The 17,570-nt window shown below is 35.0% G+C and overlaps 2 protein-coding genes across 2 annotated transcripts; one reads left to right on the top strand and one right to left on the bottom strand.

Moving 5' to 3' along the window:
- The first annotated feature begins 4,743 nt into the window (after window positions 1-4,743).
- Window positions 4,744-6,802, top strand: LOC109011356 (UDP-glucuronate 4-epimerase 3). The gene has a single exon (XM_018992518.2). The coding sequence runs from the start codon at window positions 5,130-5,132 to the stop codon at window positions 6,444-6,446; it is 1,317 nt and encodes a 438-aa protein (XP_018848063.1). The 5' UTR covers window positions 4,744-5,129; the 3' UTR covers window positions 6,447-6,802.
- A 6,943-nt stretch (window positions 6,803-13,745) lies between these two features.
- LOC109011357 (40S ribosomal protein S13) lies at window positions 13,746-16,366 on the bottom strand. Its single transcript, XM_018992520.2, has 5 exons — window positions 16,234-16,366; window positions 16,077-16,149; window positions 15,161-15,299; window positions 14,877-15,063; window positions 13,746-13,973 (listed from the first exon to the last, which is right to left on the bottom strand). Exons 1-5 carry the CDS (start codon window positions 16,254-16,256, stop codon window positions 13,940-13,942), a joined length of 456 nt encoding a protein of 151 aa, XP_018848065.1. The 5' UTR covers window positions 16,257-16,366; the 3' UTR covers window positions 13,746-13,939.
- Window positions 16,367-17,570: the final 1,204 nt, after the last annotated feature.

The following is a 17,570-nucleotide window of genomic DNA, read 5'->3' as shown; positions in this document are numbered from 1 at the left end:
AAAGCTATTTTTCTCAATTAGTCAGTCAGAGATTTACATGCTGGCCAAAACCGGTAGCCTAGTTGGCTGTTGGCTTTAGATTTCCCCCTTGTCCCCCAATCCCACCCGAAAACATCCTGCAGGTAAGTGGGATTGGACAATCGTTTAAAGCCATTAGAGGAGTAGGGCACTCCATCCCCTTCATGAACGGAAATGTGTCCTAATTTCTATAGTTCGTGGCTATTGAAGCTCCTGTCCTCAGCTTACCTATCCACATTGTCCTCTACCGCCAAAAGCTTCTTCAAAAATGTATGGAAAGTAACACTCAACTCTAATGGGGTGGGGTACCTTTCCCTCCAACATCTTGGCCCGAATTGGCGGTTAAGTTTGTTGACGAAAAACATTACTGAAGATAGATAGAATATGAGCATATTCAAATATAGGTACCAATGAACTTCGGCGATAACTTTTAGCTCTCGTTTATTTTTACAGATGAGATGAGATGAAATTAAAGTTAAAAGTTAAAAAAAATATTATTAGACTATATTTTTTTAATATTATTTTTATTTTAGAATTTGAAAAAGTTGAATTGTTATTTTATATAGTATAGGAATTTTAAAAAGTTGTAATAATTAATATATGAGATATAAGTTGAAAAGAGTTGTGAAAATAAATGAATTAAAAGTTGTTCATTTTTTAAATAAGGTAAAATGAGATGAGTTTGTCACGAGGTCTTTAGTGATCAGTAAGCAAGAACAATAATGTAAATGGCTCTTTTATTTATATTGAAAAGTTCTTCATTTTTTAAATATGTGAAAATACTTATTTAATTATACAGTGAAGTGGGAAAGAGTATTGCTACGTAATTAACATCTTTTTTACTATTATCCTCTCATAATTCTATAATATTATGATGTAATATTTAATTATTAAAAATTATTTGTTACGTTTCACTTATGTATTAACCTTTTGATGCCATTAATGTTGAGGGTATAATCATTTTGCTGCGATCTAATATCGTTGGTCCATCGAGGTAATAATGTTGTCATTCTCAAATGTACATGTCTTCTGAAGTAATGTTGCATTAATATTTAGAGCTAGATGCGGGGGAACCCAGCTTTAATTAGTTTAAAGTTAAACTGATCATACAAGAGATGTGATTTTGCTGAACTAGAGTGTGATTTCAACCATTAAATGCAGTTTTTGGTGTTTTAGCTGTGTCATGTTGTCTTGCGATAGATCAGTTCTGTAACCTGAAGGCTATATATACAAACCACCTTTGAAGGCTCCAGGGTAGAAATAACATATCATAGGGCCTATTTTCTTCCAATTTTTTTGTTTTGTTCGTACATGGGGACGGTGCTATTTGCGGATAAACCTATTTTTCTTTTGTTTATTATCTAAAAACAATTAATTCATTAATCAATTAAACTCTTTCAATATACAACCATGTCATGTCATGTCATGCCATGTATATATTGTTTTTTTATTTTAAATTTTTTCTTATTTAATTTTGAATATTTTTAGTAGTTTTCGCATGCAAATTAAACTAATTATTTTTAAGAAATTAAGGAATTTCCTTCCACCCATAAAATATTCGGCTATGGGAGTGGAGATATCGATTTCATGATGCGCACATGATATAAATAGGAAGGAAAATGGTAGGGAATGTGGGGCATAATTTTGGGCTCTTTCTTCAATGTCACTCTTTCCTCATTTTGAGTCACGAGAAGCTTACATAAGAAGAAAACTTTGTGAAGGATAATCTCTACAGAGTACAGACTACAGACTACATGCATGCACCCACCCACCCCACATGCTGCTTTCTATGCTTCCTTTTGCTTTCAGCCAAAGTTTATAAATGTGAACACTGAATCCTCTCTCTCTCACATGATACTGTCACCCATAGCAATTACTCCAATCTCTCCATATATGCAAGTTGCAACAGCCAACCAGGCCATTTAATAAATGGGAAAGAAAACCCAAAAATAAAAATTTTGAGAAAAAACTAGAGCCAACCATGTTGTGCTGATGTTTTTCTTCCTTTTTTTTTTTTTTTTTTTTAAAAAAAAAAAAAAAGAGAGTATTTTTGTGTTCCTTCGCGGTAAGTTAATATTGATTTAGAATAATGTTAGATACAGTCATGACTCTTTTTTGGGCAGGTTTGGTAATCAAAATAAAATATAAAATTTTCATCTCATCTCATCTCATTATTACACTTTTTTCAAATCTCTATACAAAATATAATAAACAATTCAACTTTTTCAAATCCTAATATACCTTTTTCAAATCTCAAAATAATAATAATATTAAAACATAATAATTTAAACTTCAAAACAAAACACAAAATTCTCATCTCACTCCCCAAACCTGCTTATGCAAGCATCGCATATCTTTTTGAAAAAAAACTACAGTCTACAATTAATAAATTAATTTTTTCATGTGAATTCTATATTTATTTAATTTTTTTCAAAAGTGCGCACTTTATGACTATAAATATAATTTATCTAATAAAAAAAATAATATTTGTAGTTGTGAAGTGCATAAGTGTCGTATAATCCCTTTGAAGAAAGTGAATAAATACGCGATCCACGTGAAAAAAAAAAATTTAATAGTAAAGCTCACTATTTTTCAAAATGAAAAAATCTATTCATCATTCTAACTCTCATTATCCTTCCATCATCACATAATGTGTCATTAAATAATAGGTTTACAAGTGAAATGTAATAAATAATTTACAATTACCTAATACCACGTTATAAAATGACGAAAAGATGATGGAAGTTGAGATGATGAGTAGTATTACTCAACAGTGCTTCTATTCATTTAGCAAATATTGATTGCTCGGTAAGAAGTAAAGAAACTACGTACCCAGCTAGAAAGACCTACGATAAAGTTAAGAAATTGATATAAGCAACAAAATGTGCCGTATAAAATAATATTATATTTATAAAATAATTCTATTCTGGATCACCAAAATGTATCCGAATATGATGACTATCGGCAGAAAACAAAACATATAATTAAAGGTTTGTGAAGATGATGAAATCAATAATTAGGTTGTTTTACGTGACTAGTAAAAATATAATGTTTTCAGGATCATTTTCCATGTCCATTGGTATCAAGCATGGGGTTATTCAGGATGACGCGCAAAAATGGATTATTAAACTTTGACGGCGTGCTTAAAGGCAAGAAAATAAAAATATAATATTTAAATTTTAATCATTTTTTTTTCTTTTTTTCTAAGCAAGCAAACTTCATTAAAATAAAATATGATACATGTTAGAGGGTGGGTTCTCCAGCAAATATCCAACACAATAATTACAGTGCAAAAGTTGTGATAAAAATGAAAAAAAAAATGTTGAGTTTAATTTCTTAGTCATTATCCAAGCTTACAAAAAAGATACCGTCTAAGAGACATTCAGAATGTAAGACATGATTAAAAATGGTGTTGCACTACAGTCCGTTGTTTTGAAATATTTTTTAAAGAGATTCTTAATCCCTTTAACAAGATTATCAGTTAGGAAAAATGATAATCTTGATAGACCAGTATCGAAAGAGTAGATATGCGGCAGAGGTTTGAATGAAATGAAATAAAAGGAGGTTTGAATGAAACATATTGAAGAGGTAAGAGGGACAAACGAATTGTTAATGCATTAATTAGGATAAGATGGACAAAAATAATGTAATTCATGAAATGAAAAGGAGGTTTGAATGAAATAAATTGAAGAGATGAGAGGGACAAACGAATTGTTAATGCATTAATTAAAAACTACTTAATCATCTAAATTTATAGTTCATTAACTTAATATGGTAATTTTAAGTAACACTATCGTATCATATTAAAAAATTAAAAATTAAAACATACCTAACAGCTTTATGTATTATAGGAATATGAGTAATGTTGGAAACAATTATGTATTATGTCAGCATCGTATATTTATTTTAATATATATAATCTATTATTAAAAAATTAACTTTTTACATATATCTTATTTATTAATTTTTTTAAAAATAATAATACACAATACTTACTTATTTTACCACGATAAAAAGTTATAGTACTTTACCATGTCTGTAATAATATTTATTGTACTAATATGTGTATGAGTAATGCTAGCTTGCTCCAGCAGTTACTGTTAGGCGTCATGCTAGACAAAATTTATATATTTTATTTTTTTCATTTGTTATTTTCACATTTTATTTTTAAATATTTTGAAAAATTAAAAAAAATACTAATAATCATTTTCATAATCCAAAATACATGAACAAAAGGAGACAAAGTTTCTGTATATATTAGCGATATAATCTCATAAATGCAGTAGAAACAATAAGCGCAACACCGCCATAAATGTCAATTTATAACTTGAAGAAAATGGAAGTCCCAAATCTACAGGATCTTCCATTGGTTGGAGAAATGATATATGAAAATAACACAAAAAAAAAAATAATAATAATGGTGAGAAAACCCGGAAATCCCTTCATAATTAGCCTCAAAAACTCATCCATACCATACAAACTCCTTGTGACTTGTCACCACCACATTTCACGTTTCACAGATTCCGAACATTAAAATAATTCCTCCCAAAATGAAGAACTCCCCTACAATAGTTGCTTGAATAGAGGGGTATATAAATTTGGGAGGCCCCAATTAAATGGCCTCCCCAACCAACGAAATAAAAATCAATGAGATAGAAAATAGAAAAAAAAAAGAAAAAGAAAAAAAAAAACAGAAGCTTTTGAGGTTGTTTTCTTACAGTTAAAACTAAGATCATAAAAAAAGTCAACAAATCATTGAGCTCCCTCTAATCCTCCATTAATTTGGCTCAAGTTTTGATCTTTCTCAGCAGGGAAGTCCAGCAACCACAACCAACAACAGCAACCCATGCCAACAGGCTCCAAGAAGCCAGAAAGATTCCCCCCCAAACAGTATTCAGAAAAGAGCTAAAAGGAGCACAAACACCAACCAAAGCAAGCGTCTTTTCACCCTCACTTTCTCTATCTTCAACACCATCGCCACAAGAATTCTTCCTCCAACCCTAATCCATTCCCTAACCCCCAATTGAAATCCCCAAAACGCCCCACTCGGCATAAAGACCACCTGATCGAAATCTGGGTTATAACTCCAAACCCAACATTTTCCCGAAAAAATGTCCCAGCTGAAGCCAATGTCCCACCTCGACAACATTCCCTCAACTCCAGGAAAATTCAAGATGGACAAATCCCCCTACATTCACAGACTCCGCTGGCACTCATCGCTCGCCAAGCTGACCTTCTGGTCCTTTGTGTTCCTGGGCTTGATCTTGCTCTTCTTCTTCAGATCCCCATCTTCTTCACCTCTATCCTCCGATCCTTCTCGCCGTTCTCTCAGGACCTACAACTGGGGTGGACCCACCTGGGAAAAACGTGTCCGCTCCTCCGCCCGACTTCGCTCACGTAACGGCATGTCGGTGCTCGTAACGGGAGCTGCTGGGTTCGTCGGAACCCATGTATCCACCGCTCTCAAGCGCCGCGGAGACGGCGTGCTCGGCCTCGACAATTTCAACGACTACTACGATCCGTCATTGAAACGAGCTCGCCAAGCGCTTTTGGAGCGCACCGGCGTGTTTATTGTTGAAGGAGACATCAACGATTCAACGCTATTGAGTAAGCTTTTCGAAGTTGTTGCATTTACCCATGTGATGCATTTGGCTGCTCAAGCTGGAGTGAGGTATGCCATGGAAAATCCTGGCTCTTACGTGCATAGTAACATTGCTGGTCTTGTTAGTCTTTTAGAGGTTTGTAAATCTGCGAATCCACAACCCGCAATCGTGTGGGCATCTTCCAGTTCAGTTTATGGACTTAATAGTAAGGTACCCTTTTCGGAAAGAGACCGGACCGACCAGCCTGCTAGCCTGTATGCGGCTACTAAGAAGGCCGGTGAAGAAATTGCACATACTTACAATCATATATACGGCCTTTCACTTACTGGGTTGAGATTTTTCACCGTTTATGGTCCGTGGGGGAGACCCGATATGGCCTATTTCTTTTTCACGAAGGATATATTAAAGGGGAAGTCGATTTCGATCTTTGAAGCGGCTAATCATGGTACGGTCGCTAGGGACTTTACCTACATTGATGACATTGTGAAGGGGTGCTTGGCGGCATTGGATACCTCAGAGAAGAGCACTGGGAGTGGTGGGAAGAAGAGGGGCCCAGCTCAACTGCGGGTTTTCAATTTGGGGAATACTTCACCCGTGCCCGTTTCAGATCTTGTGAGCATTTTGGAGAGGCTCTTGAAGGTGAAGGCCAAGAGACGTATCATGAAGTTGCCTCGAAATGGGGATGTCCAGTTTACTCACGCCAATATCAGCTTGGCTGAAAGGGAACTTGGCTATAAGCCCTCAACGGATCTGCAGACGGGCTTGAAGAAGTTTGTGAGGTGGTATCTCAATTACTATTCTGGTGGGAAAAAGGCTGCCGGCTGAAAAATTCTTTTGATTGCGTTGGTAGGATCCTTTGAATTCTGTTCATTATGATTCTTATGATTGTTTTCAACATTTCTATGTTCGGTGCACGATTATCTTCTTTTCGCTTATCTCAATGATGCCATATAATGAGGAACCTTGTGCCCTGCATTGAAGAAGTTTTGTGGTTGGTGGTCATTGTTCGGAGCACTCCTTAGCTGTATCAAAGAGAACCCGAACCATCTTTTTCTTTCTCTCTTATGTAATTTCTGTAGCTTCGGCACTATAGAATTCGGGACTGATAGAGCATCTGCTGATTGGTGGACATTTATCATTTTTATGAAATTTAATAAAAATTTACACAATAGTTTGCCTTATGTTTTGTAAATTGATGCATTGGATTTCCTTTCATTTAAAAGTACACGGCAAAACAGAGTGACCATCAAAACATTACCCTATTTTTGGCATATACACTTACATGCAACTGCCCACACCACATTGCCTTGTTGTTATGTCCATGTGATTTACTGGCCGTAAGTCACTTTGCTTATTAGTCAATGTGGCATGATTAAATTTATATCTTGTAGCATAGTGATTCCTGTGTTTGTACCCTAAAAAATGATTACTTAATTATAAAGATCTCATATGTTAGAGACGAAGTTCTTTTTATGCTATCTTGAGAATCAAGGGGAAAATTATCTTCCTTATGGCTAAAGCTGTAGTCTTTACTTCTCTCCTAAGTTTAGGTACTGTAGAACAATAAATAAAGATAATTTGGTTTCAGCTCCAATGCCTTTTGCCTCTTGCAGTTTTTTTTTTTAAAAAAAAAAAATCCATGGCGTATTTGGTATTTTTACCCCCATTATTTTTGTATAATCTCTTTGTGTATATAGTAGGTCTCTTTCTCCAAAGGAATTATGAGTATGGTACAGTTTCAATATAACACCTGTTTCTCCGTTGGATAGGCATTAACTTCACGATCAGAAAACCCAAAAAATTTTCACTGAGCAATGCATTTCAAGGTCAACTTTTTACGTTGGTCATTTTTTAGAATCAATTCAGACATATTTGTTCAAGACATTTTGCTTCTTGTCCGATTGTTGTCTTTTAGAACAGTCTTGATGCAGTTTAAGGTGCAGTTTTCTCTCATGATTATTATCCTTATTTATTTATGGCCATATGCTTGATTTTGGAATACCTCAACGCACTTATAGTGTAAGAGAATGTTTTTCACGTTTTACATTTTCATAACCATGAAACTTTTGGGAAACTATACACTGTCGGATTTAATTGTTAAGTCTCGCCAGAACCAATATCTTGGAGGATTTGAGCAGTCTCCAGAATAGGCAAGTCCCATAACTTAATTTGGTATATATACAACCAGTTACCCATGCGAGAGGAATTGCCCTTTTTGTAACTTGATTTTCTATCGAACTCTGCCTAGCATGCAAAATTAGTTGGGTTCCATTGTTAGCAGGAATTGATAGATACGGCCTGTTACATGCCGAGAGGAGTTGATTTGAACTATACTTTCTAGTGAACTCTGATTGGTAGTTCTTAAGGGGAATAGTCTCTAGGACTTCAAAAGAAAACTCACTTGGTTGATTTGAAGGTAAATTCAGGTTTGAGAATATAGGAAAGGCATGTATTTTGTTAGTTCGGATGTGGATTAAAGATTGATTGAATTCTTGGGTATGCCTTAGCAATGTAAACCTTGAGGTTTCATATTTTCTTGGTTGATAACAATTAAACACATGCCTCTCTCTTTTTCATTCCTTTCTTCAAAGGACATTCTGGACTGCATATAACTAACTTGCATCACTTCCTCCAAAGTGACATGTACTACCAAAACAGAAGGCTGACATGCATCTCTCTCTAGCAAAACCACATGATCTACTTGGTACGTAGACCTGTACCTGTAGTGTGGGAATGGAAAGAGTTTAGTTGATTTGGCTATTATCTCTCGCTATAGAGTGATTTTTTGCTTTTGCTCCTCATATTTGCCACTTTGTCCTCGGTTATATCATCTTATCTCCTGCCTAATTCCTTCCCCAGCCTTATTTGCTACGGCCATAAATTTCTGGCTTTGCTGGTGGAAGCTGCTTAAATGAATACAAGTTATGGAATTCCGCAGGAAAATGCTATTACAAAATAAGATTTTAATGTCTCATGGTTGCGTTTGTTACAAAATTGCTTTTACAAAATCTTCCTTGCTACGGGAAAATGGATGAGGTATTAGTGAACTTGGGCTACCGTCTTCTCATGAAGTTGAAGAGGTAATTAGTTCTTTTAATTCATGGATAAGGTATGGTTCCTCATGAGCCTGGAGCTGTCTCGAACCTCATGGATAAGGTAAGTTCTTTTAAAGCTTTCTTGATTGTAATGAGAGGCTGTGTAGTAAGAAGAGGTGGATTTTTATCCAACTCGTATCCCATTCCCATCCACCCCATATTGTATTTTTAAACAAATTTTCTATTTTTTTTAAGGCGATGATGGAAAATTGCGTATATACGGTGGTTGGTTAATACGGGTTGAGCGGATTTGTCAAGTTGTGGGCCTGCGTTGCCCAGCCGATTGTTAGAGAAATTGAAGTTTCGTGCAACTTCAATTGATCCGCATGCACAAGAAGAGAAAGAGAGCAACACACAAGAACACACCAAAATTTACGTGGAAAACCCTCCAGTGTAGAGGGAACAACCACGGGACAAATTCCGATCAAATCCACTATGATAAAAAATTGACTCAAGTCTTTGCCCAAAACTTGAGTACTCGTATACAAATTGGGATATAAATAATAACATTGATAATAATCCACTCTGAGGAGCCCCGCCGGTCGCTGTCATCTTCACCTAAATCACCATGACAGCATCCCAATTTGTATTTTCCATCGGATCGAGCAGGCTAGTACTCTCTTTTCTTTCCTTCTTAATTTCTTCAGTAGAGCCTTGTTCTGACTGATTCTGCGGGTTAAAAAATAAATCAGAATTTCACGTACGCATCAATTAATAGAAGTTTATCTCGAAAGACTTAAATATCACGTACCTTTCTGCATGCCCCGTGATGCTCCACATGAACGTGGTTTCTTGGCCAGTCTACTCGCCTCTGGCTTTGGTGCAGTTCGGAAGTCAATCACTTGAATTTTTCTTTTCTTATTTTCAATGTCTTTGTAGGATTGACGGATATTTCTTGTCGTTGAGTCAAGCTTCAACTCCATATCCACTTCATCCAACGTGCTATTTGACTTATCGGAGGACTTGGCCGGTGCTACTACTTCTGAAATAATATTATTCTTCCCTTTTGGAGCATTTTCCTTCAAAGCTACTTCTTTGAGCAGCAGAGGTTTCTGATTATTTGGACACTTCTCATGCTTAGGTTCAGTTTGGAAGTCGGTGCTCTGAATGGCCTTCTCTTTCTTCGCATTTTCAATCTTTTCATAGGCTTGATGGAGCACGCCTTTTGACGACTCCAGTTTCAACTCTGGATGATTCGAATTAGTACTGGAAGTGTTCTTTGACTTATCGTTGACCTTAGCACTGAAAACATCTTTTTTGAGCTGCTTTTGCATGTCGTTCTCGTGACGCTCGGGTTTGTCCTTCTCGAGAACTAGACCCGAAGGATGTCTTGGAAGCTCGAATAACTCCGGCCAGTTGGGCTTCAAAACTTCTATGACCCTCAGCATTTGCTTGCCGGTCCTACGTGGCTTGGGTTTGTCGATTAGATTTCCATCATCATCAATATCGTCAAAAAACTTGAGGATATCGATCCCGGTCGGGGCGAAGATCAGAGCCTCTTCATCGAGTGGTGGACACGGAAGTGCACAGTTCATATCCATGCTGAAAAAAACATATAGCAATTTAACGACATTGATCAAACACATCAATAATCCACTGGGAGAAATCCAAGTCAAATATAACTCTCTTCTAAGATTATTCAAAATCCCATCAGTATATACGGCGCGCGTAGCTAGCTCGAGCACGAGCAAAGATATATATATATATATATATATATATATATATAATCAAGAAGCCATAGCCAAGGTCAAAGGACTTTTATCAAATTTATAAGGGGAAAATCTCTGTGATCATATTGAATCATTGATCATTAATTTGTTGAATTCTCAGTTTCAAAATGCATGTTCACTGATTCTCTTGAGCAAACCCTTTTACCATGCAGTATAACTACGATGATGATATTCGAAATTAGAACAAGGACTATAGAAACCCAAGAATAATTATATATATTCTTGAAAACATAAAGAAACAAAGATTTTATTATATAAACTGATCTAAATACATCCAAGAATCTTGATCTTTAACTCTCAGTTTCAAAATTAAACTTCATGATCATGCAGCATAACAACGATCTTGATATTCAATCTTAAGAACAAGGACTAAAGAAATCCAAGTATCTAGACATATATTCTTAAAAAAAATATAAAGAGAACAAAATCTACAACGTAAAGTCCAAAGAAATCCAAAAATCTTGATCATGAATTCTCATTTTCAAAGAGTTGACTGATTCTTGAGCAAACCGGCCTAGATCATGCAGCAAAGCATGAACGATCTTGATATTCTTAAGAACAAGGACTAAAGAAATCCAAGAATCTTGATATATATTCTTTAAAATATAAAGAAAATACACATTCTACAATCTAAAGCCTACGGAAATCCAAGAATCTTGATATATATAAATATATAGAAAAATGATACTTGCAGTTGTGAGTGTGCAAGCGCCATGCAGTCGTTTTGAAAAAAGTGAATAAATATGAGACTCACGTGAAAAGAAATTAATTTTTTAATAGTAGACTCCACTTTTTTTCAAAACAATTGTACGGTATTTACGCATTTGACGACTGTATGTAGTATTACTCAAACATATATATATGTTTCAGAACAAAGATCGGACTAAAAATATAATCAGAGAAGCCATAACCAAGGTCGCGAAGGACTTCGATCAAAGTCACATGAAGGGGAGACTTGCTGTGACGTCCATCGATAATTCTTGATTAATTCTCAGTTCCAAGAATCTCACTGACTAAAGAATCTTGATATATTTTCTTTAAAGCAAATATATATTCTATAATACAGAAAATAAAGAAATCATGCATGCAAGAACCTCGATATATATTCTATGAATGGCGACGAGCATTTGATCTTGAAGAGCAAAAACGCTAACAATGATAAAAGCCATAGATAATATAAAAGGAGAAAGCAAACATAAATGCATGCATGAGAGAGATCCTGAGAAACCTCAACCTTGAAAATGGCGATCGATTAATTAGTGAGAGACACGAACGATCGAAGAGCTTAATCTGGAGGTTTGGATTTTTGCGAGACGAAAGTAATTGGTTTGCATGTGAGACTGAGGAATAATGATGGCGAATATATAAAATGAGGTTCTGTGGCCACACACGGTACGTATTTATAATGTTTAACGACCAGCTCGAATATCGTTGATCGTTATCTTTTACATCTATTAATCATAATCTCCTCCCGTTTGCTTTATCTTTTTATTTTTTTAGAAATTGTATTTTACAACATTTAATTTTGAAATGTCGATATAATTACTGCAAATCCAATCTGATTAAGAAATATAATTAAACATATAGAAGCTGCATGCATGCGTGCTAGCTACGGCCTTCAGATATCCAATCTGATTAATTAGGGACGTAGTTGTTTGCATGCATGGCCAACTTCTACGTACGTACAGAGCTAGTTATAGAATGACTTAATTAATTTGTTAATCTTGCATGCACTTTTAATTAATTTGCCCATATATGTACTAATTGGTGTTAAAAACCTACGCATGCACGTACGTCATGCATGGGTGTCAAAACCTTATCCAAACTGGCGGTGGAAATTAAATCAACATATATATTCAGCCTCATGATATGATCGGTTATGTCCGTTTCTTTTCTTAATTAAATCCTTATCACCTCAATAACCAAATTATAATTCTGAATAATCTATACATGAAGAGATAGCAACAACAAATTAATTAAAAATGCTCAAACAAAAACCATATATGATTAACTTTTTTGTTGAAGAAATTAATAAACTCTATCGGAACAGTTAAGGTAACTAAATATCTTAATTATCTTAAACAAAAAATTAATTATTGATCAATTAAAAAGAGCCACCACATTATACGTCTCGTAGGATATATGGATATACTTTCCTGTACTCAGGCTTCAATAATATGATTAAGTACTAAAATGTTAGTATTTGTTGTTTTAATTTTATCTTTCTAAAATTTTTAATTATTTTAATTGAATTGCTTACATGGCATATATACAAAGGCCACGCATCAGCCAATCAAAAATTAAATTATTGCGTGACATACTAAATGCCACGTGACAATCTTCTCGTTGATTTTTTAATAAAAAGACTGAATAAATTATCTAATTGCGAGTTTTTATTCTTGTTTTTTAAGATATTAATGTTGTAAAAATTAAAAGGAAATACAGTTAATTTATAAAAACAGGAAAATTCTGTACTAATTTTGCATTAAATCCAAACAAATACGCAGTAAATATTTACACTTTTTGGGATGGAAAATAGTTTAAAAAACTGACGTTCCAATGCTTTAATGACACCTACCACAAGGTTGGTCTCAAAAGAATAGCATCTTAGATTGTAGAGAAGATGATAGACTTTCCAAAACAAGCAGAAATTTTGTTTGATAAGCACAATATGCGTCACGGAAAGTTTCAAAGAGGTTAAGATTTAAAATTCACCTCAACTTATCTTATCTTATTATTATAATTTTTTTAAATTTTTATATAAAATATAATAAACAATTCAACTTTTTCAAATTTTAAAATAAAATTTTCAAATTTCCACACAAAATATAATAAATAATTCAACTTTTATTTTATTATTCACAAACTATCTCAACCCATCTCTAAATCCAAACCTCCCTCTAAATAATAGCCTAAACCTCTTCTTTCTCAAAAAAAAAAAAAAAAAAAAAACTCGCCTAAACCTCGAGTCTTGAGGACACCAGAAACGGGTCTCGTGTATTCATAAGTGGTTGATCGGAGAGAGGCCCGGCCCATGACTATGCGGATGCATGGCTGAGATCTAGGTTTTTATTTTTATTGTGTAGTAAAGCTCTTTTCGTTTAGCTTGTTCTTTTATGTTTTCTTTTTTCTTTTTCAAGATTAGTTGTATTATATTTATTTTAAGCTTAATCTTGTCGCTCACAACTGTTTTAAATTTAATTTTTTTTTTTTAAAACTCATAAAATTTCATCTCGAACTTTAAAAAAAGAAAATAAGCGGAGATGGGTGGGTGCATCCATAATACTACACCTCTTACAAGAAAGAAGACGGGAGAACAAGACATTAATCAAATGCACTCGACTGCCAAATTGTTCCGCCATAACATTTATCCTGACAAAGTTCTTTGAATCGAAATCTGACGAAAAAAAAAAAAAAACATTGCAAACTGAAAGTCCCTCGTCCAAGAACAAATCCATGGGAGCATCCAAACCTTTTCCAACCAACATTTTTCCTAAGCCACAAGAGTGCTGGCTGTGGTAGATTCACTGCCAAAAGAACCAATGAATAAGTACTGTTGCAAAGCGAAGCACAAACCAGAAACACAACATCCAATTGGAAAACACATAACATTTTGACTAGGATCATTCCAAGAGAATTGAGAGACCATGTAATCTTTAATATGTACACAAATTCATTCTTGACACCATTAATTCGGCAACTTCCACATGCAGTAATTTGAACGCTTAAAATACATTCCAAAAAGCGATCTGTGAATGCAGAAAGCATTAATGCACAAATAATCAATTACACATCTATAACCAGTAGCCTTTGAGCCAAATGGCATGCGTGAATTGCTTACCAATCAAAAATAGAAGTTTTTCTTGGTAATAGGACAAGTACAACAGAACACAAAACCAAGAAAAACATATTGCTGGCCATAATGCCATTCATAAGAAGTCCACGTGATCAATCCTGGTTAAACCCCGGACCCATGTAATGCGTCCCCATCCACACGGATAAAGTAAATCATCAGTTTTTCAACAATGGGACTTGGCCCCAATAAACTGTTTGCACCCAAGGATTAGAACCTTAGATTTGGACAGGGCATAACAACAAGACCAAGGCCCTTACCACTTGAGCCAACCCCTAGGGGTGATCTGTCCTTTACATCTCTACAACCTTTATGCATTTATATTTGAGAACTTGCTGCTTCTCTGATACAATGTTAATGTGAATATATAGCTGGCCATTGATAATACTGCTACCCAGTCAATTCTTTGCAATTCTACAGCCTCTATGCATTTCTATTTGAGAACCTGAAGATTCTCTAATACAATGGTAAAATAAGTTGAAATGAAAGATATACGTTCATATCCACCTACAAACAGGGGAACAATAGGACCAGTGATTATCTAAAAACTTGTGGAATAGCATGTACAGAAACTTACTATTTCCATACAGGTGGCAGCTTCTTTGTCTTCTTGTAGTAGCGAGCTAGGCGATGGATCCTGCTCTCAACCAAAATCAACCTAAACTTGGAATCTTTGTCCTTCCTATTCCTCTCCAAATGCTTGCGGATCGAGACTGCTTTCTTTATGAGGTGGTACAGATCCTCCGGAATCTCAGGAGCAAGTCCTAAGATATGAAAAAAATATAATATAAATACACTAACATTTCCCTTCAGAACTAGAGATAGAGCACACAGCAGGATGGAAATGACAAAAATACAAACCATGGGCCTTCAATATACGCAAAATCTTGCTTCCAGTAACAGTCTTCACCTGAGCAATCCCATGAGAATCCCGAAGAATAACACCAATTTGAGATGGGGTCAGACCCTTCTTGGCAAATTTGCAGATGTTCTCCTCGACCTGAAAGATCAGATCGAAACTGAGAGCTATAACATACAACCAAGAATTTGAGATTTGTTACACTAAACATGGGAGACGTCACTTTCACTCACAAATTACTAACAAGCCTGGGACATTCTATCATCAAATGTTAAGACATTATCAAGCATTTCAAAATGCATCCCCATGCCTTTTGAACTCCATTAAGAGCCTTTCTGACAATTCTCTCCTTGTGTCGCATTAAAAATTTGTTTCATAGAACAGGAAAAGAATTTTATTCGAATTGCTACTAACATATGAAATTACTCTGCGAGTCATTCTTTTTAAAATAAGAGTTGCTACCTGTTCCTCATAAATGGCATGATATAACCATGATGAACAAATGCAGCTAAAGCCCAACATCTAGTCATACATCACATATTACGAAGATGGTATGTACTTATTTAATCTCAATGCAACGATAGGTTCACTTTGATGAAGCTAATTTGAACTATAATGTAATGAAATAAGCTAAATTCCTATTCAAAATATTTTGGAGAACAAGTACAGACCCTAGAGTTTCAAGTCCTAACAAGAAAAATACTTCCATCAAAAGTTGCGAATTCTTCAATGCATTTTCTTGTCGAAAAAACAAAGTTACACTATTTTCATATCGATAGAAATTTAGTTCCCGTAAAAATATATTCAGAGAGCTCAAATAAATAAAGCCTGGTGCAACTATTTCTACTCGCTCATATTCTCAGCCACCAAGCACACCGTAATTCAGTCACAAATAAATCAAAGGGATGGGGTTCTCACATCCTGATAAGAGATCTTCAGCCAGCTTGGTGGTGTCCTCTTGTAAGGGAGAGCAGAAGCCGAAATACCCTTACTGGGAAAAAAATAAGAGGAAATTCAAACAAAAAAATCAAGCAAATCAATAGTTTACAAAGACGTTTTACAACAAAGAACGAACCCTCGACTGTGCATGCGACCCATGGTGACAACGAATGAGTGTCTCTGGCTCTCTAGCTGTGCCTCTCTCCCTGTGTTGTGCTCAGAGAAATCCCAGGGGAAGAAGAGGCTAGGGTTTTTATCGTCTTGGACAAATGCAATGGAGTTCCCGGGTTATGTTGGGATTCTTGTCCAGGCCTGATTTGTTGGGCTGCTTCTTGGCCTAGTGAGTTTTCGATGTATATGGGTCCAGTCTTGGTCAACGCCAATCCACTCCTTGGCCCAAACACCCGACCTTAGGCATTTAAAATCTCAAATTGGCAACTTTTTGAGTAATTCTGCGTATACTTGTAGAGTATACAAGTGTAGCACAATCGTTTTAAAAAAAATAAGATTTATTATTAAAAAGTTAATTTTTTTTATATAAGTCTCGTATTTACTTATTTTTTTAAAAAAAATTACGCAGCACTTGCACACTTCACGACTGCAAATATCTTTTCTCTTTTCCTAATATTTTTAACTACTCTCAAAATCTTTGGGTTGGTATTCTTAAACCCCAATAATGCAAATACAACTCTCCTAGGAATCACATAAACAACTAACAAAAATTGAGCAAGGTGATTGTCAAAGAAGATTTCCTTATAATACCATAATAGTTCAAAGAGTGGTGCTACTCTACCGCTCAGAGTGTACCATTCCATCTTACCGCTAGTTTAAAATTTTCTTTTTATTTTTCTTTAATTTTTTTATTCATATTTTTTTATCATTTTAAAATATTTTAAAAATATATAAAAATATATCAATATACTAATAGTCAATTCCTTAACTATTAAGTAAAGAAAAAAAAATAAAAAATAAAATAAACTACATGAGATGTCAAAATGAAGGAACAAATAGAGTAGGCAAAGTAGCATTTTTCTAGTTCAAAATCTGCACATCTTAGATGATGGGATGAATGATTGGCGAATTCATTCCATCATCTATCTTCCAATTTTTTTCTTGTGATTGGAACTACACTGGATACTTCCTGCTAAAGAGATCATGTGAATGAATATTGAAGAGGTTATGTGTTGACAGATTTGAGATGTGTCACAGCTCCTTCACTACCCTACACCAAGGGGTCATGAGGTTTTCTCTGTTGATTCATGCACAAATAGTAAACACAGATATGGTGAAAGATGGGTCTTGTCTAACAAAACAATTATGAGAAGGGAGAAAATGAAAGGGGGAGGCCAACTCATAAAAGTAGGGGGGGTTGAGGAAAGTGAAGTGAAAGATGGGGTCTTGTCTAGGAATTAGTAGCTTCAACCTAGGTAGTTGCAAACAAAAGTCAGTTAGCACTTTGTCTCCCTCCTGTGG

This window comes from Juglans regia, chromosome 12 (assembly GCF_001411555.2).
Source record: "Juglans regia cultivar Chandler chromosome 12, Walnut 2.0, whole genome shotgun sequence".
Taxonomy (NCBI): domain Eukaryota; kingdom Viridiplantae; phylum Streptophyta; class Magnoliopsida; order Fagales; family Juglandaceae; genus Juglans; species Juglans regia.
The sequence above is the reverse complement of the archived record's forward strand: the minus strand, read 5'-3'. Positions and strand labels throughout refer to the sequence as shown.

Coding starts and splice junctions, on each gene's coding strand:
- LOC109011356 (XM_018992518.2), top strand. CDS start 5,130: ATGTCCCAGCTGAAGCCAATGTCCCACCTCGACAACATTCCCTCAACT.
- LOC109011357 (XM_018992520.2), bottom strand. CDS start 16,256: ATGGGTCGCATGCACAGTCGAGG. Junction 16,150..16,233: donor GGTCGCATGCACAGTCGAGG/GTTCGTTCTTTG, acceptor TTTTTTTCCCAG/TAAGGGTATTTCGGCTTCTG. Junction 13,974..14,876: donor CTGCCACCTGTATGGAAATA/GTAAGTTTCTGT, acceptor TTCTTTTGGCAG/TGAATCTACCACAGCCAGCA.